General features: G+C 36.6%; 6 protein-coding genes across 13 annotated transcripts; 3 read left to right on the forward strand and 3 right to left on the reverse strand.

The window, feature by feature from the left end:
• Positions 1-364: 364 nt before the first annotated feature.
• LOC135161260 (alkylglycerol monooxygenase-like) lies at positions 365-4113 on the reverse strand. 3 transcript variants are annotated; one of them, XM_064118684.1, is made up of 8 exons: positions 3849-4113; positions 3244-3452; positions 2972-3099; positions 2736-2887; positions 2439-2542; positions 2170-2332; positions 1469-1869; positions 365-1416 (listed from the first exon to the last, which is right to left on the reverse strand). In XM_064118684.1, exons 2-8 carry the CDS (start codon positions 3373-3375, stop codon positions 1099-1101), a joined length of 1398 nt encoding a protein of 465 aa, XP_063974754.1. In that variant the 5' UTR covers positions 3376-3452; positions 3849-4113; the 3' UTR covers positions 365-1098. The 3 variants fall into 3 exon arrangements, with proteins under 3 accessions (XP_063974754.1, XP_063974752.1, XP_063974755.1); XM_064118682.1 differs by having other exon boundaries at positions 3833-4113; XM_064118685.1 differs by lacking the exon at positions 3849-4113 and adding an exon at positions 3637-3815.
• On the forward strand, positions 1290-7599 carry LOC135161254 (nucleolar complex protein 2 homolog). Of its 2 annotated transcripts, none has more exons than XM_064118672.1 (7): positions 1290-1429; positions 4967-5721; positions 5811-6035; positions 6091-6279; positions 6396-6647; positions 6750-6965; positions 7060-7599. In XM_064118672.1, the coding sequence occupies exons 2-7, from the start codon at positions 4981-4983 to the stop codon at positions 7558-7560; spliced, it is 2124 nt and encodes a 707-aa protein (XP_063974742.1). In that variant the 5' UTR covers positions 1290-1429; positions 4967-4980; the 3' UTR covers positions 7561-7599. The 2 variants fall into 2 exon arrangements, with proteins under 2 accessions (XP_063974742.1, XP_063974741.1); XM_064118671.1 differs by lacking the exon at positions 1290-1429 and adding an exon at positions 4544-4685.
• Positions 7600-7733: 134 nt separating this feature from the next.
• Positions 7734-13661, forward strand: LOC135161253 (uncharacterized). Of its 4 annotated transcripts, XM_064118667.1 has the most exons (10): positions 8003-8646; positions 10244-10490; positions 10618-10705; positions 10898-11077; positions 11162-11202; positions 11269-11428; positions 11635-11756; positions 11835-11970; positions 12138-13205; positions 13358-13661. In XM_064118667.1, exons 1-10 carry the CDS (start codon positions 8621-8623, stop codon positions 13519-13521), a joined length of 2232 nt encoding a protein of 743 aa, XP_063974737.1. In that variant the 5' UTR covers positions 8003-8620; the 3' UTR covers positions 13522-13661. The 4 variants fall into 4 exon arrangements, with proteins under 4 accessions (XP_063974738.1, XP_063974739.1, XP_063974737.1 ...); XM_064118668.1 differs by lacking the exons at positions 8003-8646; positions 10244-10490 and adding an exon at positions 7734-7871; XM_064118669.1 differs by lacking the exons at positions 8003-8646; positions 10244-10490 and adding an exon at positions 7743-7958.
• Positions 13662-17292: 3631 nt separating this feature from the next.
• On the forward strand, positions 17293-19144 carry LOC135161263 (pre-mRNA-splicing factor 18). The gene is made up of 4 exons (XM_064118692.1): positions 17293-17490; positions 17736-18017; positions 18187-18615; positions 18730-19144. Exons 1-4 carry the CDS (start codon positions 17428-17430, stop codon positions 18964-18966), a joined length of 1011 nt encoding a protein of 336 aa, XP_063974762.1. The 5' UTR covers positions 17293-17427; the 3' UTR covers positions 18967-19144.
• LOC135161266 (uncharacterized) lies at positions 19138-21364 on the reverse strand. 2 transcript variants are annotated; one of them, XM_064118694.1, is made up of 6 exons: positions 21277-21364; positions 20723-20844; positions 20310-20566; positions 20010-20094; positions 19802-19944; positions 19138-19651 (listed from the first exon to the last, which is right to left on the reverse strand). In XM_064118694.1, the coding sequence occupies exons 2-6, from the start codon at positions 20826-20828 to the stop codon at positions 19379-19381; spliced, it is 864 nt and encodes a 287-aa protein (XP_063974764.1). In that variant the 5' UTR covers positions 20829-20844; positions 21277-21364; the 3' UTR covers positions 19138-19378. The 2 variants fall into 2 exon arrangements, with proteins under 2 accessions (XP_063974764.1, XP_063974765.1); XM_064118695.1 differs by lacking the exon at positions 21277-21364 and adding an exon at positions 21152-21265.
• Positions 21365-21449: 85 nt separating this feature from the next.
• Positions 21450-25688, reverse strand: LOC135161257 (uncharacterized). Its single transcript, XM_064118679.1, has 3 exons — positions 24414-25688; positions 23746-23986; positions 21450-22609 (listed from the first exon to the last, which is right to left on the reverse strand). The coding sequence occupies exons 1-3, from the start codon at positions 25370-25372 to the stop codon at positions 22325-22327; spliced, it is 1485 nt and encodes a 494-aa protein (XP_063974749.1). The 5' UTR covers positions 25373-25688; the 3' UTR covers positions 21450-22324.
• Positions 25689-25882: the final 194 nt, after the last annotated feature.

Here is a 25882-nt window from a genome sequence, read left to right on the forward strand (position 1 = left end):
AAAAACATATATAATATCATGTGAAGCTTTACATGTGTGAAAACTCGAGTAAAATTATTATCTCGAGACGATGGTATTTGCGGGGCTTGTGCATTTGTGAAACAAATAGGATTTTACTGTGCCGTTATTAATTTCTAAATCGTCGAGACGTGAAATGATGTCAGAAAGTTGAGATGAAATTTAATGCTTCAAGAAATATAAATTAAATAAATTAAAGATGAAAAATAAGTAATTTGTTGGATAAATGTGCTATAGAGGATGCAAATGTAGTGGATAACCACAAAGTATAATTGCATCTTCAGATATTCTCCGTAATAATCTACTTTGAGAATATCAATACTCTTAAAATTAAAAAACAAAACAAAAAAAAAAAAATTTTGCTTTATTGTTTCAATTTTTTACACGCATTATGTTGCATTTGTATATTGAATATTTTAATTAGGTAATAATAAAGCAATTTAAAGACATATGTCCACTTTGTACTATACGTAATGTAACAGTGCTGTATTTGGAAAAAAAAATATTATGGCATCGTTTTTGTAAAACAATTTCAATTTTGAATAATGACTTTTCGATGCAGAATATGAAAGGAAAGGTCGGATAAGAACCATGGAAACATACTCATTTTTATCCTTATAACTAAGCAAATTAAAGTATTATACAGTTGAAGATGACTATAATTGCATTTTTGCCACGTAAATATATACGTATGATAAAATTTCACCAACAAAAGTAGCCCCATTATCTACGAATTTTTAAAAAATCAAGTTGATCAAAAACAAATACATGTTTCTATCCATTGAGTTGGATTTTTCTATGAAATTTCTTCGTACTTTTCTCCAAGAGTTCATCAATCCCTCATTACGTCATTTAATCAATACTGCAAGCCCGTAATGACTCCGTAAAATCGGTTGAGGGAGCATGTCACGCAGATTAGAATTCTTCCATTGTACGGCTGCTCTTATGCCTCATATTTCAACCATCTTTTTTTAAATCTCAAATTCAATTAAGAAATCAGTCCAAGGCCTTATGTAGGCATACCACGTTAACATAATGTGACTAAAAACAAACCAAAGAACAACCAACGATACGAAACATTCAGGCATTCAGACATCGCTTTCTGAATCTCGATTTGCCTCGATGTTGAACCAAGTGTTTTTTATTAGTAATGAATGTTGCATCTCTGATTTTTTTAAAAATCCAGAGGCAGCAGGATGTGAAGTAGACGAGAAAAAAGATGAATTTTGATGTGATTTTTGGCTCATTGAAGTCATTTTTGATTATGTATAATTGAATGACACATCGTACGAGCTCAATTACCTCCGCATATTTGTACTTGTCGAAGAGGAGGCCGATTGTCGTCAATGAAAATATATTGTTCATCATCATTGTACTTTGGTTGAAGATATTGCAGTCCTGAAAGCCAAATGTGAGTGAAAAAATTCTTATAATCTTTAAGTCAACTCACTTGTTTCTCTCCGTAAAGCTGACAATGCGTATAAAATACGACGATAAAATGCATGATAATGTAAATCTTCAGGCAAACAGATATTCGAGGATTATATTTTATTCTAGAGGTGACGTTGACTTTGTACTCATCAAGGCCAAGTCGCGGTGCACCGGGAAACCAGCTTGGTCCTTTCCAGAAACATGCCAATTTATTTTCCAGACTTGTCAGACTCAAACTCTTTGTGAATATTGCTTTTGTGTAAAATGTCTGAAGATACAGGGGATTAAATGTCCGGGGGCTTACGACGAGGCCGTAGATTATTTCGTTCTTACTTTCTTCTACGGCAAATGAGCCAAAGAGACGATCCCAAATTATTAGAACACCTCCGTAATTCTTGTCGAGGCAGTATAAATTGCATCCTAGAGATTGGCATTTTTCATTTTAATGGAAAAATATTTAATCAGCAAGACATATTAAAATATAGAAACTTCTACGAAACTATTTACATTGTTTTCTCAATAAATCTGTCGCTTTTGTATAAAAATAGTATTTCGATATGTTAATAAGCGATTTATTACTGAGATTAATGGATTTCCGAAATTCCTATAAAGAATTACACAGAAATATCAACGACAATTAAATTGCCAATTTAAAAAATACTGTGCCACGGTTAATCAAAGTATTTTAACATTGAAATGAAACAAAAAGGAAACACCTACCATGATGCACCCGATGATGTTTCGGCGTATTAAACACAAGTTCAAGAGGTCCCAGGTCATCAATTAACGTCGTATGAATCCACAATTGATAGATAAGATTGAATTGATGATGCGCTATAAAGTGAGACGGTGGTATGAAGACAGCGAGGGGTAAGTAGAACATCTGTAAAACGAGATAATAATACAACTCTTCTTCTTTTTTCGGACCTAGTGATTGAATAACATTTTGAGATATTCATAACGTGTAACATGAGCTGTTATGCACTCACGAAGCTGCACCACTGTTGCAAGACAGACTGCCGCAATCCAACCACAAGATTAAATTCCTCACTACTATGATGTACTTGATGTTGAGCCCACAAGAAGTGAATTTCTCAAAAACAATTATTCGAAATTATTATTCTAATTTCCTTCTATTGAAAAAAACACATACGCACATACATAAGAGCTGGAAAATTTTTCAATAAAAATTCACCCAAACTAATTGACAGTTCAATTGAAATCAAATAGGATTCTACAGAACGAATTATTTTACTAAATTTTAATGTAACTACTAACATCATTACCATGATTGGCACGATGTACCCAATAGTAACAAAAATCAACTGCCAATGCTGTCAAATACCATGTCCACACGGAATTCCATGGTAAACTCCATATCCGATAGTTGTCATAAATCTTAATGTACAGGTAGTATTCAGCACTGCGAAAGAATATCCTATAACATAAACAAAAATTTTTTCTTCACGAAAATGTAGTTTTATGAGGAGACATACTCACATATAGAATTACCTAAGCTTACCGTCCAGACTCTGGAAGAATCCAGTTGGAGAGCGAGGTAATGTGATCGTTGAAGCGAAAAGTACTTCGATTTTTTGAATGAAGAATTATCTGTTCGAGGATTATCAGGACGAAGAACGAGGACCAGATCTGTAGTATTACGTTTCCCAAATTTTTGTAATTATTTTGTGAGGGTGAAGTAAATTAATGTCAACTATTGAGCAATTAACGAAATTTTGAAAAATACTTTGACAATGATAAATGCACTTTTAAAGACACACTAATGATAATTACCTCTGTCTGATAATCCGGCACTTGTTCTTCAAATTCAAAACTCGTCTCATAGGGATTGACAATGTACAATAATTTTCCGATATGCTTCAGATGTTGAAAATATCCAGCCGATTTTTCGCTTGTATTATTCATCACTCACCAATTGCCCGAACGTTAATGCTGATAAACAAGTGCGTACATACACGACGATGCCGAGCCACTGAGTCCTCCTTGTGGTGGCGTTTCGATAAGAACAATAAAAAGAGAATGAAGCAGAATGATTAAAAAACAAACAAAACAATGTAAACAGAATCAAAGTGGAAAATTGTATCAGCAGCAGTTGTCAATCCATTCAATATGATGACTCTATGTCTTCTAGTCACTGAACTGCATATACGTTAAATAGAAAATTACATAAGCATTTGGCGCACGTAAATTTGTCACACGCACAATCGATCTATGAATCGGTTGAAGCTCATATATCGAAGAGAAACAAAACTTTTTTTAAAACCATACATTACAGACGATTGACGTCATAATTTCTTGCTGGATGTTTTTGTTCACTTTTCTTTATCATTTTTTTTATCAATTCAAGCTAAGGATTATGGACCTGACAAAATGCTCACTTCAATATAACTCATGGTAATTTTTCGAGAAAGTTAATCACCAATTTAGTCAATATAAATAACAAACGGATGCTATTGATCGACTGAACAAAATTTTCCAATTAAAATAAACTAATGGTTCGAAAAATGAAAATCATTTGAAATGTTTAATTTCATTGAAATGTAATTTAACTGAAATTGAAGTTTGAAAACTCAAGGCCCAACAAACGACTAGATCAATTCATTATTTATATTGCTGCAGTACTCCGGATTTGCTGTGTATTTTTGTTGAGAAAAAAGGTCTATTTTTATCGTGGAATATCGGTGGAATGACTCAAGGACGTATGAATACGCGCGTATGCTTATTATCGATAAAGAAGATGTGGAAGATATCTTCTGACACGTGAGTATGTTGTCAGAGATTAAAGGGGGTTTTACTGACACCTGTACAGCGGCTTCAACCGCTGAATTTCGTAGCAGCGGCGCATGAACTACAATGGTGAACGTACCCGTCGGTAAGGCATTACCGTGGGTAATTGGACGGGGGGATTTTTGCGTAAGGACGAAATGAGAAACGCGCAATAAACAAAAAAAATTACTTTCAGAAAATTCTCGGAGCCTTCGAAAAATCGCAAATCGCCTCACGAATTGACCGCCACGTGCTCCGTCTCCGCTTTACCGACAGGTACATCCACCATCATAGTTCGGACTGGGATAGACTTAAGTAGAGAGCCATTTTTGAATATATGTGAAGAAATCCACGTGCTCTTCAAGTGTATTTATTAGATGTAATTTTAAAATTCTTCAAAAACAACAATAAGTGCTGTGAATCTACTGAAATTGTTATTTAACCTTAAGGTACTTATTTGACATACGTGAAAGTATTATAGACAAATTTATTTAATTTATTTTTCATAATGGATGGAATTATTTAGTTAGTGAGGTTAATTCTCAGAAATAAAGCTAATGTTACAGGAGCATTGATATTGATATTGTTATTACCGTAATAATGTTATTATAATTAATTTGAAAAGTGGAAAATAATTTATAAAATCATGGTTAAGAAACATAAGTAACAAAAAATCTTATTATTCATTTCTCAATGAGTAGCTATCATAATTCAATTATTTCCATTTCAGAAATCTGAAGAACAATGAAATTGAAAAAGCCCTCCAAGACTAAACCTGCGCGGAAAAATGTAAAAAAAGTTACAAAAATGAAGAAAGATTTGAGTGAAATTACAACTGACGAGTTTTTGAATCAAGACTTTGAGGCTTCAGCCACTGATTCTGAGCCAGAGATCGGAAAATTTAACGATTCAGACTCTGAATCTGAGCTGGATCCAAAGGCTCACAAAAAGTCCCTCCAAAAATTGCAAAATACTGATCCAGAGTTCTACGAATTCTTGAAACAAAATGACAAAAAACTTCTCAATTTCGATGTATCAGACCAAGAAGATTCAGAAGATGAGGAGGCTGAGAATGTGCACCAGCCAAGTGAACATTTACATGTGGCAAGTGATGAGGAGGATGATCTCGAATCAATTGAAAGAAAAGCGCCAGAGGGAGTAACAAAAGTCTCCTTGAAATTGCTGAAACTCTGGCAGGAAGAGATCCAGACCGACAAATCCGCCAAGACTATTAAGAACATCACCGAAGCATTTCACGCAGCACTGTTAACAGTCGCTGACCCCGAGGCATCGAAAAATATTCGATATAAAGTTGAAGGTAGTGCAGTGTTCAATGGAGTCGTTCAATTATGCATTATTCACCTGCCCACTGCCTTCAGAAACTTTCTAAAAATCTCCTCGAAATCAAAATTCGAGGCTCACAAGTCGAAACGATTCTACAAAATCAAAGGAACCCTCAAAGCATACCTGTCTGATTTACTCAGGGTGAGATTTCAGTTTCCTCTGAAAATTTCTTGTTTGACATTTGTATTCTAGGTCGAGTCTAAATTCAATGATATAACGTTCTGTTTTAGATTCTTCAAAATGTTACGTCACCGGATATTCTTACAGTCCTGCTGAAACACCTGCATCAGATGATACCCTATACACAATCATTCTCTTCTCTAACAAAACCCTTAATGAAAATTTTAATCAAGTTTTGGTCTTCCGGGGAGGAGACTGTGAGAGTTGTTGCTTTTTTGAGTATTTTGCAGATTGCGATGAATAGAGCTGATTCTACTCGTGAGACATTGATGAAGGTAATGGTGATTGATAATCCACTTAATTATTATTACTAATCCGTTTTTTTTTCAGACAATGTATATTAAATACGTAGAGAACTCAAAATTCGTATCAGAAAGTACATCGGCTGGTATAAACTTTATGAGGCACTCGTTAGCTGAGATTTATCTCCTCGATCATAATCTAGCGTACACTCATGCATTTTTGTACGTTCGCCAACTAGCGATACATTTAAGAAATGCAGTGACGTTGAAGAAGAAGGTAATGCCCTCTTGAATCATTACAATTCAACCCACCGATTAAATCATATCGGAAATACATAGCATTTTGCGAATGACTTATGAATTTAATATAAAAAATCGGTTTTTAATATTCAGGAAAATTTTCAAACCGTCTACAACTGGCAGTACATAAACTCTCTGAGGTTCTGGTCAGAATTAGTAGTTCTATCGAATAGTAAATCAATGCTGAGATCTCTTTTGTACCCTTTGGTGCAAATCATTATTGGGACAATCACATTAATACCAACTGCGCAATTCTATCCATTGAGATTCCATTGTTGTCAAATGTTAATCAACATTTCCAAGGAGGCAGGGGTATTCATTCCAGTATTACCCTATTTATTGGAGGTGAGGAGCTATTTCATAATTATTTTAAATTTCCAGCCAAAATTTGATTGATATAGTAATCGCAAGAATGATTTTTGTTTTTTTTCGCATGAACAAATGCAGGTCTTGACAGATTATGATTTCAACAAAAAACACACATCAGTAACAATGAAACCGTTGTCATTCATATGTCTATTAAGAATGTCAAAAGCTCAGTTGCAAGAAAATGGTTTCAAAAACAGTGTGATCGATAATATTTATCAATTGATCTTGGAGTGCGCTGCCAAGGACAGTCACATGATATGCTTTCCAGACATGTATGTCTTCTGTACTATCCAGGTAAACATTTATTATACATAATGAAGACAATGAATAATATCAATTCTTTGCTATTAATTAAAAATACGGTCTCTATAATTATTTATCTTTACAGCTAAAATCATTTTTGAAGAAATGCAAAGTCGCCAACTTTTGCAAAAAAATAAAACAACTCGTCGAGAAAATTGAGATGAATCGCCAGTTTATAGAGACAGAGCGAAACAAGATAATCGTAGATCTCAGTGACATGCCGACAATCAGAAACTGGGAGAATACAATTAAGAACAAAGGGACTCCCTTAGGTAAATTCTACGAGTCCTGGTATAATCTTCACCAATCTCAGAAGCTCAAGATGTTGACCCAGAACGACGCAGAAGGAAACTTGAACCTGCCCATCTTGAAGAGATCTCAGAAGAGAAAGCAAGGGGACGATTTTGATCATGACAGTGACCTTGACATGCCTGTGGAAGAGATGAACAAGCTCCTGAAGAAACAGGAAGAGAGGAAGATAAAGAGAGGGAAGAGACAGAAACTGGTTCGCGAAGAGATAGAAAAGGACGTTCCCATTAATGATTCTGATATCGTTAAGGACACAAATGTGGATGATTGGACTTAATTATGATTTTTATAAAATATATATGAAGAGTGAAATAGACGCATTGTGGTATTTCTCCGATAGTTTTTAGTGCCTTGTTGATTTTTTACGTTTCAGTATAGATTCGGCCCATCAGGAAATAACAAATCTTATCGATTCTTTTTAAGTTCAATCCCCAACCCATGCAGACAGCATAAAGTTCCAACCAATCCTAAGGTGTCGCTTCTGGTGGTCTATTTTTACCCTTTTTCACGATCCACAGTCGTGGAAGTTAGTAGCTAACGGCTGGGCCACCCAATATAAAGTCACAATTCCTCGTGTTGTAATTAGCGGTATGTAAAACAAAATGTGAATGAAAAGTATTAAATATTGACCGTTGCTGAAAATAAAAAGCCCATAAAGCGAGGAATAATCAAAACGTACGTGGCTAATTATTCATTTTGTTTTTCTCAGAATTTTATTCAAATAGACCGGAGTTATGGATAAATACTAATATTCATGGCATGTTACCTAGTGAAACATAACATATCAGTCTGTGGAATTAACTAATCTTATTCAATCTTAAAATACCGTTCGTTCTCTGGAAATGTCAATTCAGAGGACTTGAAATTGAATAAGAACTTTCTATTGATTCGTATCAAAGGAAAAAAAGAAAGAAATCTATCGAATCTAAGCAACAGAATTTACAATTCTGTCAATCTCAAAAATAAAAGGACATGATACATATTGTCTTGTTCAGGCACACGAATCTGAGAAATAAAAGTAACAACATAAAACATTGGTCAAGTTGAAGAAAAAAGAAGAAAGAATATTTCAAGTTTTTCCCGCCACTGAATAGCCGGGAAACCTCTGTGTGCATGAAAAGTCGACGTGCCAAAATATATACTGAATCGTCGGAATTATTCAGCAAGATTCAGAAATCCCGAGGTGGTTGTGTGTTGCGCAGCGTGTTAACAGTTTACCCCCCCAGTGTCGCATTAAAAACCTGTGTTGAATTTGTTTGTCTATTTTCATTTGTATTTACCATTTACTATTACGTAAAGTTTTGTGTATACAGACACAATTAATAGAGATACAAAAGATGAGAAGGGCATCATCTATCGATAAGTAATGATCCTTAAAAAGTTATTATTCTGGTCGTCGTAAATTTTCATAAATAAACCGCTTTTAAATCCTCCCTCCCCCTCCCTCTGCTCCTCCGCCTGAACATTTAAATGAAAAAAAAATCCTCAGAGATCAAATAAAACTAAACGCTAGTCCATTTCTCCGAAAAAAAAACAAACCAAAGTGCGCATAAAATTTATTTATACCCCCGTCGTTTAGTGAAAGTTCAATAGCCTTCAGACAAAAAAATATTTTCTCTTTACAGACTTATCCTAAGCGACACAATATCACCGATTTAAAATTTCATGTGATTACTGGTATCGTAAAAAAAATATCAGCGCAATATTAAACCTTCTCCGCCCTGAGAATATTTTCAAATGAATAATAGATTCAGGGGGTTCAATTAATTCGAGGAGAAAATGGTAGCAGGTGAAGTTCTCAGACGCGCAGACACACAGACGCGATATGTCAAAAAATAACGATACGTCTATGTTTAAATCCATGGATATAACTGAGAAAAGCCGAGTAATTAGTGATTTAAAATAACGATGGAAATTCCGAAGATGAGCAGAAGACTCTTAAAAAATGACTTGGTGCCCTTCCGTCGCATGAATTGAGGCCCGACGAACTAAATTTATGGCACCTTTCGTCGATCATATCAAACGGCCTTCATTCAGTCTCCGATTATGTAATTAATTCAAATTTCCTTAATATTGATAACGGACTTAAGGAAATTTACCAGGAACAATTGTTCCACAATAGTTATCGTTGTTTTAGTTTTCTTTAGAAGAAGGTTTATTGGTTCGAGGCTGCGTTGATCTCGATTCTGAAATCGTTCGGTTCGTGTCGACTGCATTCACTGGGTGACTTTAAAACGTATTACGTTACAACGGTAGTAGGTAAATTTAGCTTTTTCTTTCTCACAAGTTGTAGGATTGGTCGTTCGTGGCCCATGCCAATGCCGCAACGCGGAATTAATTGGCGTCTTGGATGGCAACCAATTCGTGTTCTTGTTTTCCTCCCGTCCCTTCGAATAGGATTTATTTTTTTTTAAGGGGATGTTTTGTTAAAGCTATTGGCTTGAGCGAGAATTGTTTGGCATGGATTGGATGAAGGCGAGTCAATTCTCGTGATGATGCTTTTAGATTTGGGAACAGAGACGTATGATTTAACGCGGAGCTCAGTCACCAATTTTCATGTAAAAAAATAATGAATATTGCAAACTTCAAAACAATCATTCCATCATAATTAAACAGAAATTACAAAAATATAAATTTACGGAATCTTGCATTTTTAATTAATTGACGGTTGATTGTAAGTGAATTTCAGATATTCACTTTTTCGTTAAAGAATAAAATCCGTTAGAGAAACTGAACATTTTTTTTCTTGAAAGAAAAGTCAAAGGTACTTTTCCATTCATAATATAACATTTCTACAATTGAACTTAATGATCCGGAACACAATTAGCTGTCTTCATTCCCGTTACCTCTCTTATCACATGATCCCGAAAATGCATTCGAAAAATTCTCTCAAAATTCGCTTCATCAATGAGGTATTGTATTATTAGACATTCATTTCGTAATTTCTGATTTATTCAAAGACCATTAAGCACAAAAGGCAGTAACGAGAACTCGACATACCGCTACAGAGTTTCAGAGAATTTAAAAAATGTCGAGATTAAACGACTAAACTATCAAAATTTGGATCGAAACACTCAATTGCAGAGAAGTATCTCTGCCGACAATGTTGTGATACGATCGCGGGGATTCAAACCATCAGACAGACACGATCCGTCAAAGAGATTGTTTCTCGAGCAATTGTCCACGAAAATTCTCCACTTCGACATGGTGAGTTGTTGATATCGCCAGTAAATCTGCTTCTTCGCTTCCATTGGCACTCATCGAAAGACCTGCTCGCATCAAATTAATTAGTCATAATCAATAGACTAATATAGGGTAAATTTTGTCCATTTAGGATAGCGGCGAGAAGGCACCCACTCCCATCAGTTTGGAAAAATTGTTAACACCTGCTATGGACTGTTCCGAATTACTTCAAACCAAAAGTATGTGAATTTGAATGTAGAATTGTTTGAAAAATTGAATGAATATTTTTTGTTCATTCATTTAGTTCCTCGAAATCGGCTAATTACTTGAAACATTTGTTATTACAAACATACGAAGGCGAGAGACATTTGTAAGGAAGCAGGTAACAGGTAATTCATTAATTGAATTTTGTTTATCGTTTATCATTGAAGAAAAAATGTATGCGTCTTCGTGCTTCTACGCCCCAACCCATCCAACCGTAGAGGATCAAGTTGAACTCGCCCGGCGTATTTCATATTCGCTGAGTGATGCTAAAAATATGAAGAGCAAGGGCCAATCTATGTACGTCAATAGAAAGAAGAGATCAGTCAAATGGATCCACGATGGAAATGGTAAATTCTTTGACTCTCTTTGCAATAATCAAGTCCATGGAAAATAAATTCCATTCTCCATTTTTTTAATTACTCTCTATACAGGTGCTGAAGCTGACGAGGAACCTCAGACACCCATGCACAAGGTACGCACCCCACACACCTGAACCCTCACTGGTAAGATATCAATAATTAATAATTCTCTAATTTAGGATAAAGTGCCGCTGAAATGCATGATGAATCCGAACGGCAAAGTCCTGGACATTCATTGCATCCAAGCTCTCGGTGAGGAGTCGAACATCGGAACGAGTCCCATAAATGCTGACAAATTATTCGACATCGTTCGTGATTTAAATAATCACAAAGGACGAGGTAAATCTTTATGGAAATAATCAGGGAATTCGCACAATTGCTGTGAAAATTATTTATAGTATGCGGTGCTTTACTTTTCATTGAGAAAAATTGAATTATTACAAAAGACTTTCATAGTAAATATTATATAACATGAACGACAATAGAATGAAATTTCGTCCTCTGCGGCTTTATAATCATCTTATTAAATAATAAACCTATTTCAGGCGCCGAAATATTTGCGAAACGCCGGAAAAGGTCGGAGAAATGGGTCGTTGACAAAGACCAGCCATCCACCCCAACCCAAAATCAACCCAAAGCGTCAACATACCCAAACAAACTGATAAACGTGATAATTTCATAGTTAACGGCCATTTAATGAATATGTCAGACTTTTAAAAACTTAAGTTGAATAACATCGTTTCAGGATTATGGTGCGAATGAAAACTCAAAGTTATCGAATATTCCACTTTCCCCGATCACATCAAGTCAAAACGACTCAAAGCCGTTCTTTAATCCGTTCACGATGGACTTGTCACTGCACAATGGAAATATGCCCTCAGGTAAGCTCTCCAATCGAGAAAATCTAACTGAAAAAGTGTATTCACCAAAGAATGCTTTCGGATTTCTTATGAAATTCCCTAATTGTCTCATTATAATTATCATCATCTGCTTCATAACTTCTGCTGCTTTCCGCTAACATGTGCTGCTTTCCGCCAAAAAAATGCAGGAGCGGATTTTCGCTGGTCAAGACCGACCCCCGAAAGCTACTCGCGACGATACGAGGAGCCCCAAAAACCGGAACGCGATATAAAGAAAATCTACTTGCGAGAAGTTGCAGTGGGTACCGATTCAGATTATCCCATGAATTCGATCAACGGTGGGCATTACAATGGCCGTTATCAAAACGTCCCCATTCCGGTGGAGAAATCCCGAAGAATGTCCTTTGACTCGGACCGTTATGAACCGTTATCACACCAGGTCCAGTCGTCTCACCGCACGAACAACTCAATGAATTGCGCCAATAATTATATGAACCACCAGAATGGTCATCCCCGGGGAGAACTGATGCCCGAACATGAAGCTGAAACCGATTACACCCCAGTACCGGTCAAGCAACTGATCCAGGAGTTCGAGAAGACTTGTCGACCGATTCTCCAATACAAGCAACTAACTCCTAAAATCCTCCCCGTGGTGCAGCAACCCCCACTGGAAGATATATCCCGGTTCTTTGACGCAGTGCAACCTCACAAAAAATACGAGGACTCGAGAACCATCGTCAACTACCCCAAGAACGGAAAAAATATTCGAGTTTCAAACGCTCATGCTAGTAGTCAGCTCATCTCCAACGGTCATGGCTCAAATGGATACACAAGCGGGTACCAGGGAACAATGGTTCCCAGGTATGAGTACGACTCGACTGACGATGAGATTGACGATTCCTTCGGGGAGTCTAGCTCCTCCGAGACCGCCCAAGATTACTACGGACCGAGTCCCGGTTTCTCAAGTGGAAATCGCGTCTCGGCAATGAGCGATTACGACTATCGGCATCAAATGTTCGATTGCGCCACTGACCAACTGTTAGACTGTCCCGTCCTCAGTACGATAGACACAAAATTCGTCGATACTGAGGCTCCCTTCGCAGCCGAAACTAAAGCTCTCAAATTGGCGATGATTGCCTCCGAAGAGGACATTATGGAACAGATTAAACAGCTCAGGAGGACTCCGGTCGTGGAGAATCTTGTCCCAGGGCCTTCACCGGATCGCAGTAAATTGGGGGATTTTATACCGGAGCTAGGCATGACAGATTTTTCATTCTTTAATTTGTAAAGAGGCATGATTAGAAGCTGCTTCATTATGCTTATTCATTGTCTTCACAAAACAAAAATAATTTTAAAAATCCATGAAATTGAATCATAGTTAATAATGATTTTTTTTATAATGTTGCAGCAAATAAAATGATGGAGAGTACCTACAACGGTCCGAAAATCTCTAACTATCAAGTGCTGACGAATTACAATACAGCACCACGTGGTTGGGATCAATCTCATGCTTTCTATCGTCCCATCACCTTCCGCAAACCTCAAGAGCCCATTGCCTACTCAGACTTCTAATCAATATCAGTATTGAGCATAAAATGTTATTCACTTTGTTGATAACAAACAATAATAACAAAATTTGCTATCCTGCTATCCAAGAGCTTCGGTATGTTTTCCTTATATTAAAGAAAGTGATTAAATGATTTGATCCGCAATGCGCTCATATCGCGTTTTCATTCCCTATCTTTTATTACTTGACATCGAATCTATTGATTTCTCATCGTGAGGACCAAAATTCTCAGGGAGTGAGATTATGACCGACTACTTAGCTCAACAACCTTGATTTTCCAGAGAGTGATATGTTGACTTTCACTAGGTAACATGCCATGAATATTAGTATTTTTCCATAACTCCAGTCTATTTGAATAAAATTCTTAGCAAAACAAAATGAATAATTAGCCACGTACGTTTTGATTATTCCTCGCTTTATGGACTTTTTATTTTCCGCAACGGTCAATATTTAATACTTTTCATTCACATTTTGTTTTACATACCGCTAATTACAACACGAGGAATTGTGACTTTATATTGGGTGGCCCAGCCGTTAGCTACTAAATTCTACGACTGTGGATTGTGAAAAAGGGTAAAATTAGGCCACCAGAAGCGACATCTTAGGATTGGTTGGAACTTTATGCTGTCTGCATGGGTTGGGGATTGAACTTAAAAAGAATCGATAAGATTTGTTATTTCCTCATGGGCTGAATCTATACTGAAACGTAAAAAATCAACAAGGCACTAAAAACTATCGAAGAAATACCACAATGCGTCTATTTCACTCTTCATATATATTTTATAAAAATCATAATTAAGTCCAATCATCCACATTTGTGTCCTTAACGATATCAGAATCATTAATGGGAACGTCCTTTTCTATCTCTTCGCGAACCAGTTTCTGTCGTTTCCCTCTCTTCATCTTCCTCTCTTCCTGTTTCTTCAGGAGCTTGTTCATCTCTTCCACGGGCATGTCAAGGTCACTGCCATGATCAAAATCGTCCCCTTGCTTTCTCTTCTGAGATCTCTTCAAGATGGGCAGGTTGAAGTTTCCTTCTGCGTCGTTCTGGGTCAACATCTTGAGCTTCTGAGATTGGTGCAGATTATACCAGGACTCGTAGAATTTACCTAAGGGAGTCCCTTTGTTTTTAATTGTGTTCTCCCAGTTTCTGATTGTCGGCATGTCACCGAGATCTGGGGTCAATTGTCGATATATATAATTTTTCTTCGTCACAAACATAAAATTGAGATAATATTACGCAATCATTTGTTAAAAAGATCAGAATATCACTAACAAAGCTTTATTGAGTTTTCCACGTTTATCATTTGGGGGCCCTGAAAAGGGCCGTTTGGTTCTGAAAAAAAAAATTAATTGCATTGTCGTTCATGTTCTACAGAATCCTCGAAAGAACCTGAGTTTAATGAGCAGATGATTATTATAATAGTTTCAAACAGTTGACGATTTAATAGGCAAAAATAGTTGAAATAATCCTTTCACACACAGTGAGAAAATGAAGACGGGTGAAATACCAAATTAACGCGATGAATCTAAAAATACTTCTCTAACTTTCGGAATGTTGTTTGGGATACAAATTATTGGAATTATGTAAATCGAGATGATCGCGATGCACTTGAAAAGTAGTAATCGACTTTGTGACACTGATTAGAGGATCGTATCTAACAAATTGAGTTGAGGCAATCCGTACCAAGTGTATTGCGTTTCTTGTGTTTAACATCTGTAACAAACGAGGAAATACGCTCTGCTTCAGCATTGGAATGTGGTAGACAGAGGATAATTTTTGTGAGCTTTGTCAGATTCGGGAAAATGACAGAATCAGTAAAATCTTTCAACTGTGATACTTCATTCCAAAACTGATCAACAGGTAAAGAACACACACGTTTTTTCTTGTCTGAACTAATGAAGGCATCAGGCAATGAGTGCCATTCAAAAGCTAAATCTGTTTCATCAAAATGCCCGAAATGAGAAGCGAGATTTTGAATAACTGTCGATTTAATGCGTGTCATATTACTGTCATCTAGTGCTGCTTCAGGATTTAAAAATTCCAAATGTTGAATAATAGGATGCGCGTGTGGTAAACGCGATTTCATTTCGGAAGTCGCGGTTATGTAAAAATCTAAACATTTGAGACGGAATTGGTGAGCGACCGGTCCTGGGAGATCCTGAACAAGATTGTTGCATGCCGGTCCGAGGCAAATCTCCTCCAAGGGAAGGAAGTGATCTGGATCACTAACATTAATAGGTTTTACGAAAAGTTGATCAATGACATCTTTCTTCAAAAAATTCCGCGCGATTTCACGAATGAGTCCCTGACTGCATTCAGCCAATTTATGAAGCATAAACTGACGAAACGGAAAGAGAGCATTGAAAGAATTGAAAAAATTCAATGCATATTGCAAAAAAAGAAAATAGCCCTTCACACATTCATCGTCTAGCAATGTATGTAAATTCTGGGCAGAAGATGGTGGCTCTTCCAGCATAGCTGATAGGAAGAATAATTTTAATGGTTCCCAATTACGGATAATTCGCGTGACACACTGATGTAAACACAACCATCGTGTGTTTGACAAGCTCAATATTTTCAATTTTTCTTCTCCAAAGAATTGCTGATACTCTTCTAAAATAGCGCATCGCTTTGGACTATTCGAGAGGTACATCGATACACCTCTAATTAATTCTTCCGGCTCATTAGGCAACTTACTGCAAGCTTCCGACGCTACGCTCGCGGATGTATTGCAAATGCAATTCATCAAAACCAAATTGGGAATCTCTAATTTCAATCGCTGTGCGAAGGAATTTCTAACACCGACGGTAACACTCGCGTTATCACAAGCCAAGCCCACGATATTCTGCAAAGGAATTTGTTTTTCGCGTAAAGATAGTTGAAAAGAATTATAAATTTTTTCTGCTGAACGCTCCGTTGGATCCAGTTCGATAAGATCTAATAATTCCGTGTTAACATTACCATTGTCAGGAGAAACATATCGAGCGAGAACACAAAGAACTTTCTTTTTCAAAATATCCGTTGTTTCGTCTACAAGAATCGAAAATTTATTAACCCTTAAAATTTTCACGAGATTATCGTTCGCGACTTTTTCCAAAATATTCTCAATGATGCTGGTATACTTTATACGTTTTAGAAAACAATCTTGCGCGATTCTACTATCCGGAAATGATCTTTTAATCACAGGAATAAAGTGATCGACGCAGCTAATAGGGACATTATGCTCTGCAAAGCAATTGGACAAGAGAATTTCCGCGGTTTTAACTGCTTCGGCATGCTTCCGAAGCTCAGATTCCTCGGCGGCAATCTGTTCCCTGCAAGTATCACAAAACACACGATTTGGACAGTTCTGAACACGTTTCACCCGCCCAGAAAACTCAGGTTCACTTTTCCAAGATTCTTGAAATTCTTCCCTTTCTTTCGATACTCGAGTACCGGAAACTGGACTTCCTGAAATCTTCGTCTGGTCCACTTCGATCTCCATCGCAAATTTGCGTTCAAAAACTATGCGAAACACTTGAAAATAAGAAGAAAACACGAAATCGCACGTTGATGTTCGATTGCCGTTTGTTTTCGACTGACTACTTATGGAGTCCATCCAACCGCAAAATTTCGTAGCGGTGGCGCATGAACTATGATGGTGGATATTCTGTCGATACAAAACTTGGGAAAGAAATAATTTGGCGCGCTGGAAGGAAACTATCCTCCTTGTCTGACGCAACGTTTGGTGGCGCCCAACGTCAACAGCACGTGCTGCTGTGCGGCGGACTGGGAACTAGTGGAGACTTAGTCGCCATAGTTTCTGTGTCAGTCGTTATCTCCCAACTAACAATGGATAAATAAATAACAATATCAACAAACAGTCGTTTTCGTGTGTATTTTTTTGTGAAAATTGAATTAGTTAAACATGGATCTCTTAAAGGAAGAGATCATGAAAAAAAGAAAAGAACTGGAGGAGAATAACGTTCTCGTAAGTAATATATACTTACATGGAGAGTATTTTTAATAAAAATTATAGAGCCAGCATAGAAGAGGAGATGATAAGCGATAAAATCCGGTGTGTTTAGGACTGAGTACTGGAAGATCACAGTGAATTATGATTTCTTTTCCTCATACTAAACTTTGTCAAGAAAATTTGTTGTTTTTCAATTTTTACCTGCAATCTTCTAATAAACATTCTCTCAATGTTTTTTACTTAAATTGTTGAAAGCACAGGCTGGAGGTAGAAAATACTTCCGAAGAAGCGATCTCGTCTCCAAAAGGACAACAACAGCACAGAACAGTGGATGCACAAAACATAATACAGATAATATGGTGGTGAATAGAAATTCAGAGCAATCTGTTGAGAATACCATGGAACATCAACAATTATCCAGGCCGGAAGTTGTGAGAAGATTACGAGAACGTAGTGAACCTACTTTATTGTTTGGTGAATCGGAACTTGAGGCTTTCCAACGACTACGTAAATGCGAAATTTTGGAGCCAGAAGTTAACAAAGTAAATTGCCCTAGTATTTGGCATTCGTCATTGCGTTATCTGATTACTTGACAATAATTTCAGCAGTTCCACCTGATATTCGTATCACTTATTCAATTATTTCTATCAGGTTTCTTTTAAATTAGAACTTTTACATTACCACAGAAAATAATTTATATTCATTTGCCAGGGATTTAGAAATGACTTCCAGGAAGCTATGGAACAGGTAGACCAAGCCTATTTAAACGAGCTCCTTTCCTCCTCGAAACCGAATAATTGTGATAGAAAAGGAGATGTCAATGTCCCTGACGAAGAAATAACGTACGAAGATATCCAGAAAATGTCAGCCAGATTGAACAGAGGAGACAGGGATTTCGATATGCGTGTAATCACTCAATTTCTCCAGTTTTTGGTTCTGGTTTGGGGAAATCATTTGAACAGCCGAGGTACTGCTGAGAAGATGAGTACCAGAGGAAAAATGGCCAGTGCTACATATGCACAAACTAGAGAGTATCTCAAACCACTCCTTGGAAAACTAAAAAACAAATCTCTCCCAGAAGATATCACGGACAGTTTAACTGAAATTGTTAAACATTTGCTTGAACGGAATTACATTTTGGTATTTTTCCAATACATAAGTTTTTTCTTCGACAATTATCAACACTTTCTATTACAGATTCATATACATATCCTTCATTGGAGACAAAAATTAATTGGAATCAATTTATTTCAGGCAAGTGATGCATATCTGCAAATGGCAATAGGTAACTCTCCCTGGCCCATTGGAGTTACAATGGTAGGTATTCACGCACGTACAGGGAGAGAGAAAATTTTTTCGAAAAATGTAGCGCACGTGATGAATGACGAAACTCAACGAAAATATATCCAAGCATTGAAGAGATTAATGACGAAATGTCAAGAATATTATGCAACAGACCCCTCCAGATGCGTAGAGTATGCAAAGAAATAAGCCTGAGTTTGTAACAATCATTTGAATGTAATTTCAATTGTCAAGCTATGTTGTCAGCTATGAGGCCCAATGAGTTACTGAATTTTACAAAGACTATTATTATTATTATTCTTTGTGACTTTTGTAATATATGACGGTTCTAAATTGAAGTAAATTAATAAATAGGTCAAGTTATAAATATGAGAATCTAAGAGACATTATTATTCCTGAACTTTTAAGAACAAATAGAAAATGTATTTGACAGTAAAGTACGGTCCATTTCTTCACCAGCAGTGTATGATTATAACATGTAACTTAAATGAAGAGAATTAAATTAATCTTTCAACAAAAGAAAATAATTTTTCCGTGAGAAGATAAGTGCATAATGAATGATTGAACTAAAAAGAAGAAGAATTGGAACGTAGAAAGGTATTTATGATAATATTTCTTTGGCTCGTTGAGCTGCTGCGTCAACAGCATTCATGAGGGAAACTCTGACTCCACCAGTCTCCAGTGCATGAATTCCAGTAATAGTCGTTCCTCCAGGGGAGCAAACCTCGTCCTTGAGTTGTCCTGGGTGTTTTCCCGTTTCCAGAACCATTTTTCCAGCACCAACGAGCATCTGCGCTGCCAGTTTAGTGGCGAGAACACGAGGAACTCCATTTTTTACCGCTCCGTCGGCCAATGCCTCGACCATGAGGTACGCCTGTTAGACAAATCAAATGATCGAGTCAGCCCACTTGATTATAAATTACAAGTTATATTCTACAATGAATTCCGTAAAGGAAAGCCATATGATTCCATGTTTAGCACACAAAAGTGTAGGAAATTCAATAAGATAGAGTGCAATGCTTACATAAGCTGGTCCGGATCCGGATAGGGCACTCACAGCATTCATCATGTTTTCATCGATTTTTTCTACTATTCCAATTTTTGAAAACATAGCTTCTATAAGTTGGCATTCATAAGAATCATCCTGCCCCGATGAACAACAGTAAACTAAAATTGTCGGGTTTAATTTTCATTAAAGAAACTCTAAGCAATTGCAGAAATACAACACTCACCTGTTGTGCCTTCGCCAACAGCCAGGGGAGTGTTTGGTAGCGTTCGAATAACTCGAAACGTATTGTAAACGAACTCCTTCAATTTCTACATCGTACATCATACCATAAATTTATTCTGATGGTATTTTGTGAATTAAATGATACAATATTTGTTGATAAACTCAGCTGAATTGATAAACAATATTGGAAAATCTTTGCATATATGTAGTTGGTCTATATATTTCTTGATTAGAATCTCCAAGATTACACTGCTATCGAATCAAATGAGAATAAAAGCATTTTCGATATATTTATGCGTACCTGAGTCAATGAACCGATAGTTAGTCCCACGATTACAGAAATAAACACTTTGTTAGGCAAATTTGTCCTGCCTTTTAGAACATGTAGAGATGCCATAGCAGTGTCCAAAAACTGCGGTTTCACAGCCAATATAACAGTTTTACAATTTAAAACTACTTCAGAATTACTCAGAGTAGTATGTACACCCAATTTTTTCCAATACTCAAGTGTTTTCTCTGTACGAGAAGAAACCCAGACATTATCGGGTTTGAAAATTCCTAAAAAAAATATGTACCAGTGTTTAATAAATCCTTTTCAAAGACATTCAAGTTTTCACCTTTTACCTGCTCACAATTTCCTTTCCATAATTTTTACCGGAAAAATCTCCATCTTTTAAGATTAATTATTCATTAACTTCTATAATACAAGATTACCTCTTTCAATGAGTGTCGCACCTATCGCACGTGCCATATTCCCACCTCCAATGAATCCAAATGTTTGACTAAATAAATTTAGTGGTAATAGTTCATCCTGTGCCATCGTTACTTCAAAAGAGCTGAAAAAGAAAAATGTGAAGAACATCTTTGAAATTTGTACGTAATGTCCTGAGGTATAAATCTGACCGGTAATTACGACCTGTTATCACTCTGAGGACACAACTCAATGATCAGTTGATGGCTAATAATCATAATAGATGAAAAAGACGGATAAAATTACGAGGTTAAGCTACGATATAATGTGATAAATAGTTGAAATTCAAAATGTTTCTAAAACCAATTTATAAATATGGTCAATAAGAAAAAAATTAAAGCAACATAATGAATAAATCTTGGAAACTTGAAATATATATTTTAATTACTCACATATTCTGATTGAACAAACACCTGATTAATCATGTGCTTACCGAATAATCATTGGCAATTTCATATAAAGATCTAGAGATACTTCACCAAATCTCTATAATAATCATAATACAAGCGATACCTACCACGTGTTCCGCTGAAGCTATTTGCTTTTTAACGTGTTGTTGTCAATCCAATCGAAAAACACAATGCAAGGGTGTCACCAGTCAGCTGATTTATAAGATCACAGGATAAAACAGATTCCTCAGTACGGAAAATTAATTTTTAAGAATTGAAGTGGAATAATATTTTATTGAAATTTATATTGTTTGTAGTTAAAAAAATTCTCTTTATTGAAATTTCATTATCATTCATATCGATAATGACTCTCTTTAAATATAAAATATACAGACGAGAACTATCGCCATAGATTTTACAATTTAATCAATCTATCATACACCATATCATAAAAAAATCACACGTATCCAATGCATTTATAACAGGTTTCACATCATATAAACAATAAAATCCAGAAGACTATAAATAATATATTAGTACAGGGAGGAATACTTTTTCCGTATTTTGTTGATCCGAACTCCGTTCCCTTGTGTATTTTCTTAGAACAAACGTGTAAGGAATTTTCAAAATTTATTAATAATTTTGGATATTTCCTAGCGACGGAATGAGATCAGTGTTTGCAAATTGCCCAACACGGTTTGATTACTTAACAATATTTACCCTTGCGCCTGACATAGCATTTCTTTTGATAGAACCACTTTAATTATCATTTTATCTAAGACAAGGTCATTATTGATTATAAGCCGGCTAATTATTGATCTCTATTGACATACTTGTCGTGAAACTTGATATACGCTCCATATTAAGATATTCTTGACTTTTTAAATTCAAGGCATTGGATTGACCTTAAATTTACAATAAGAAAAATGTTGCCCAAAAAGACAACGTATCAATGATTCTCACGGTTGGCAATAATTATAAATATATTTATCGGTATAAATAGAACAAAGTCAAGAGATATTTGCATATCAGACAGAAGGGTAATAAAAAAGGCATTCAGGCAGCGGTGACACGGATTCGAGAGGAAGGAAATACATAATTTCAATATATAAACATTCGATATTAACAAATGTGAAAAAAAACTGCCTCACGTCCTTGGAATGGCATTCAAGTACGTCAAACATCTCCATATTCTTCGCTAGAGGGTGATTCATCACTGGGCGGTGGTCTGAGTGGCCTCGGTGGCCTAGGTGGTCTGTGGTGATGAAGAAGAGGCGCCGCTCTTCTCGGAGGTGGAGGAGGGTGTCTATGATATCCACCGTCTTCTCCGTCCTCACTGCTCGGTGACGACGAAGGTGCACGATCTTCCTGCTCTTGCAGAAGTTGACGAAATTCCTGGATTGATTCGTTCAGGGACCACAATTGCGATAAAAGGGATAAATCTAGCTGACGTAATCCAAACTGCATATAAAAGAAACAAGTGCATTATTATTTATACCGTATCACTCACAAATATGGGTGAATTCTGATGCAATGTTATGGGTGTTTAGATGGTATTAAAAAATAAGTAATTGCTGAAAAAAGCTGAAGGCAAAAATAAATTTTGTCGTATTTCAATGCGTCGCCCACGAGAAACCAGTATAATTTTGTAAACTAAATTTGAAGAATACTTTTCATCGTGTATTACCGAAGTGTCCCATTTTTTCTCATAATCTGGGATCAATGTGGGGTCATTATAAATAGGTACTTGGGTATGTCGTGAGAACAGCGAGAAAGGGCAAAGCACAGAAAAAAAAATGAGACCGAAGAAAGATTGAGTAGAGAATATGCTAGAAGATCGGGCTGTGAAGAAGTATGAAAATTTAAAAAATAAGTAAAAAAAAGGTACTAGAGAGGAGGAAGAGAGGGAGTAAGTAGAAGGGGTCACATTCTCCAGGAAATGCACAGAATGAGAGTGTGGAACAGTGGTAGTATAGTGTCTTACGTGATATCCTATGCTGTCTCCTTTCATTCGCGTCAGACAACAACAAAATACAAATGTATATAATCGAGTTGTAAGCACCATCTCACTACAATTTCCCACAGACCCATTTTCATGAATCCTTGAACTCGTGAAATCACCAGTTGAGATTAATCATTCTATAATTTTAACTACTTTATTTTACTTCGTTGCGATTCTATTGGCAATTATTATTAATAACAGTGGCAATTTTTTTTGCAATTAGAAGGTATGCATAAAAAAATGTAACTCTCCTGTGTAGGCGGAGACGAATTGACTTTTATCGAGCATTTTTAAACGAGAACAATAATTAGGGAGTAATTAAAATTAGTAGATGCTGTGGTATTTCTTGTGGATAAAAATAGTTCCATTCAAACAAATGGTATTTCCTGGCCAAAAAAAATGTTACCCCAGACAAATTTTCTTTTGCCGTTGTATTGTTGGTAAACTAATATATTTTACTAACCAATTTTGTTATAATGAATCGGAATCAATATATGCCAATAAAGAAAATAAGCGAATTCAACAGAGACAATTTATTTTCACTCTCATGGTAATCATGTAAATGTCATCCTCAGCTTATCATCACGTAACTCACCATTTCCTTTCTGAGTATAGCAAGTTGAGTGTCAAGAGTTGTGAGTTGTCTATTGGGTGGCGATGGTCTGGAACCTGATTGCTGTGGTGTTTTGCTACCTTTCGAGGTTTTACTCGATGATCTCGTTGGCGGCAGTGGTGGCTCATTGTCTCTCCTCAGCTCACTCAAATTGAAACCACTGAGACTCCTTGGTAATGGGGGTAAACCCTGCAGTGAAGACATGGCTATTCTCTCACGTATGCTGCAGATGAGGGAACAATGAATGAATGAATAAATAAATAAATAAATAATTAGATTGATACTGTAATTTAAATTTAGGCGAAACGTGTATATATCTGAGAATAATTTTACCATCTGATCTTTCATTTTATTTTTCGCATTCATTTACTTCAGTTTAAAAAATTTATTTTAGTGATATCGTTTTCTCATTGCATTCAGCCATTCAGTCTCCAATTAAAAATGTGGAACACATGAACCAAAGGCCTAATATGATAATAATATTCAATATCCGGATTAACGATTCACTTAGAAAGCGGTATATGCAGTAGTAATAGAAAACTGGAAACTAGCACGGGGAGTATTAAACTTGGTCTAATATTCTTTTGTTCGTGAAATGGACACAAGGCACGCGATCACCATCCAAACAATTCCCCTTCCCTCCACTGTACCTAGAAAAATCGAGGTGAAATTTCATCCTCTCCTGGGTTTCACTGTCATCTATGTGTTTGTCCCCCTCAATAATACATTCATCTATACGATCATTGATCGTATCATCAGCCAGCAGTGTTATTTTCGTAGAGGAATAACGGACACCAGCCTCTAGCCAATCCTGATGCTGTATATTGTCTTTATTATCTTCACTAATAGTGATTTTATTGTCCTCATGTTTCTCGATCACCACAACGGTAGCACAATCTTGAGAGGTGATGCTTCCAATCGGTAATAATGAGTGTTCTAATTCATCATGACTGATAATTACATTGGCACAATCATCAGCATCATTCATAACTTGTATTTTTGTCTTAGCAAATGCGTCCCCTTCATCCAATACTTCCTTAACATTGTCTATCTGGCCAATTCTATCAACAACTTCACACACCTGCCTGTCATTGCCCTCCGTGTGAATAATTTCAGTACCTTGGGCTCTGACTAGTTCTGAGGCATTTGTCACATCCTTCTGGCTTGTAACAACAATGTCTAAACTATTCCTCTGGAATTCTGTCTTGTTCAAAAACTCGGTAACATTATCATTGCTATTTACAATCAGTTCAGTTGGTTGTTGTTGTTGTTGTTGGCGTTGCCTTTCATTCCTCCGATAATTTTCATTCCTTTCACTGCTGCTACGACATTCCTGCCTTTTCTCCAGATCACTTGAGCGCTGACTGCACTTTGTTACCTGATCGCCTGTTATTTTGGACGATTGGTAAATAACTGTACGACCAGCTGATGCAGGAGTGCATAGTTTGTCACCCGGTCTCCAAGGTTTTGTATTGGGTGGAGGTGGTGCTTGCCGGGTGGGACAGGGTGGCCTTGGAGTGGACTTTAGGGCTTCTGCAACCACTTGTCTGCTTGGTCGAGGAGGCACAGGAGGGGGTGGATGCGGTCTGTGACTGGCTGCAAGCTGCATCGGTAATTATTTTATTTATCTGATGACGATTTCCACTTGCCAAATGCACTTCATAACGTTTTATCTATTAAATCTCAACCACAATTGTCAAGCATAGGTGTACAAACGTATCCTTATTACATCATCGACAAGGTGAGCCACTTGAAGACAAAAGCCACATCACTCCGAGGTTGTAGAATATTTTGTTTTTGAAAGTACAAGTGGATAAAAAAGCTAGGCTTTGACAATTAAACACTGGGTTTCGCTGGTTTTTTTTATTATCAATATTCGATTTTATTCCCAAGTTATTGAGTCACCGGTTGTAAGACCAACAGCAGACTAACTCCGCAATCCCGCAACATCCTTCGCGTTTGGCGTAGCCCACGTGATTTTATTACTATATACACCAGTGTATTTCCAAGTGGATACCCCTCCCATCTTACTCTTGCCCACAGACTTTCAAGGCAAATTGTACGAAGGGGATATACTGTCAGGTAGCCTCTCTGCTCAAGTAACTGTGTTGGTAAATTT

The sequence above is a fragment of the Diachasmimorpha longicaudata genome, chromosome 4 (assembly GCF_034640455.1).
Source record: "Diachasmimorpha longicaudata isolate KC_UGA_2023 chromosome 4, iyDiaLong2, whole genome shotgun sequence".
Lineage (NCBI taxonomy): Eukaryota > Metazoa > Arthropoda > Insecta > Hymenoptera > Braconidae > Diachasmimorpha > Diachasmimorpha longicaudata.

What these genes read in the sequence shown, in the direction of transcription:
- LOC135161260 (XM_064118684.1), bottom strand. Translation starts at nt 3,375, where the DNA reads ATGAATAATACAAGCGAAAAATCGGCTGGATATTTTCAACATCTGAAG. An exon ending in GGTACATCGTGCCAATCATG is followed by an intron (nt 2,543 to 2,735) that starts GTAATGATGTTA and finishes ATTGTTTTTGAG; the next exon opens with AAATTCACTTCTTGTGGGCT. An exon ending in ACATCATCGGGTGCATCATG is followed by an intron (nt 1,870 to 2,169) that starts GTAGGTGTTTCC and finishes GCCAATCTCTAG; the next exon opens with GATGCAATTTATACTGCCTC.
- LOC135161254 (XM_064118672.1), top strand. Translation starts at nt 4,981, where the DNA reads ATGAAATTGAAAAAGCCCTCCAAGACTAAACCTGCGCGGAAAAATGTA. An exon ending in CTCGTGAGACATTGATGAAG is followed by an intron (nt 6,036 to 6,090) that starts GTAATGGTGATT and finishes TTTTTTTTTCAG; the next exon opens with ACAATGTATATTAAATACGT. An exon ending in TATTACCCTATTTATTGGAG is followed by an intron (nt 6,648 to 6,749) that starts GTGAGGAGCTAT and finishes GAACAAATGCAG; the next exon opens with GTCTTGACAGATTATGATTT.
- LOC135161253 (XM_064118667.1), top strand. Translation starts at nt 8,621, where the DNA reads ATGAGAAGGGCATCATCTATCGATAA. An exon ending in CTCAGACACCCATGCACAAG is followed by an intron (nt 11,203 to 11,268) that starts GTACGCACCCCA and finishes TCTCTAATTTAG; the next exon opens with GATAAAGTGCCGCTGAAATG. An exon ending in ACCCAAACAAACTGATAAAC is followed by an intron (nt 11,757 to 11,834) that starts GTGATAATTTCA and finishes ACATCGTTTCAG; the next exon opens with GATTATGGTGCGAATGAAAA.
- LOC135161263 (XM_064118692.1), top strand. Translation starts at nt 17,428, where the DNA reads ATGGATCTCTTAAAGGAAGAGATCATGAAAAAAAGAAAAGAACTGGAG. An exon ending in TGGAGGAGAATAACGTTCTC is followed by an intron (nt 17,491 to 17,735) that starts GTAAGTAATATA and finishes TTGAAAGCACAG; the next exon opens with GCTGGAGGTAGAAAATACTT. An exon ending in TGGAGCCAGAAGTTAACAAA is followed by an intron (nt 18,018 to 18,186) that starts GTAAATTGCCCT and finishes TTCATTTGCCAG; the next exon opens with GGATTTAGAAATGACTTCCA.
- LOC135161266 (XM_064118694.1), bottom strand. Translation starts at nt 20,828, where the DNA reads ATGGCACAGGATGAACTATTACCACTAAATTTATTTAGTCAAACATTT. An exon ending in TGCGACACTCATTGAAAGAG is followed by an intron (nt 20,567 to 20,722) that starts GTAATCTTGTAT and finishes TATTTTTTTTAG; the next exon opens with GAATTTTCAAACCCGATAAT. An exon ending in CTATCGGTTCATTGACTCAG is followed by an intron (nt 20,095 to 20,309) that starts GTACGCATAAAT and finishes TGTACGATGTAG; the next exon opens with AAATTGAAGGAGTTCGTTTA.
- LOC135161257 (XM_064118679.1), bottom strand. Translation starts at nt 25,372, where the DNA reads ATGCAGCTTGCAGCCAGTCACAGACCGCATCCACCCCCTCCTGTGCCT. An exon ending in TTTCACCTCGATTTTTCTAG is followed by an intron (nt 23,987 to 24,413) that starts GTACAGTGGAGG and finishes CCTCATCTGCAG; the next exon opens with CATACGTGAGAGAATAGCCA. An exon ending in CTATACTCAGAAAGGAAATG is followed by an intron (nt 22,610 to 23,745) that starts GTGAGTTACGTG and finishes TTTTATATGCAG; the next exon opens with TTTGGATTACGTCAGCTAGA.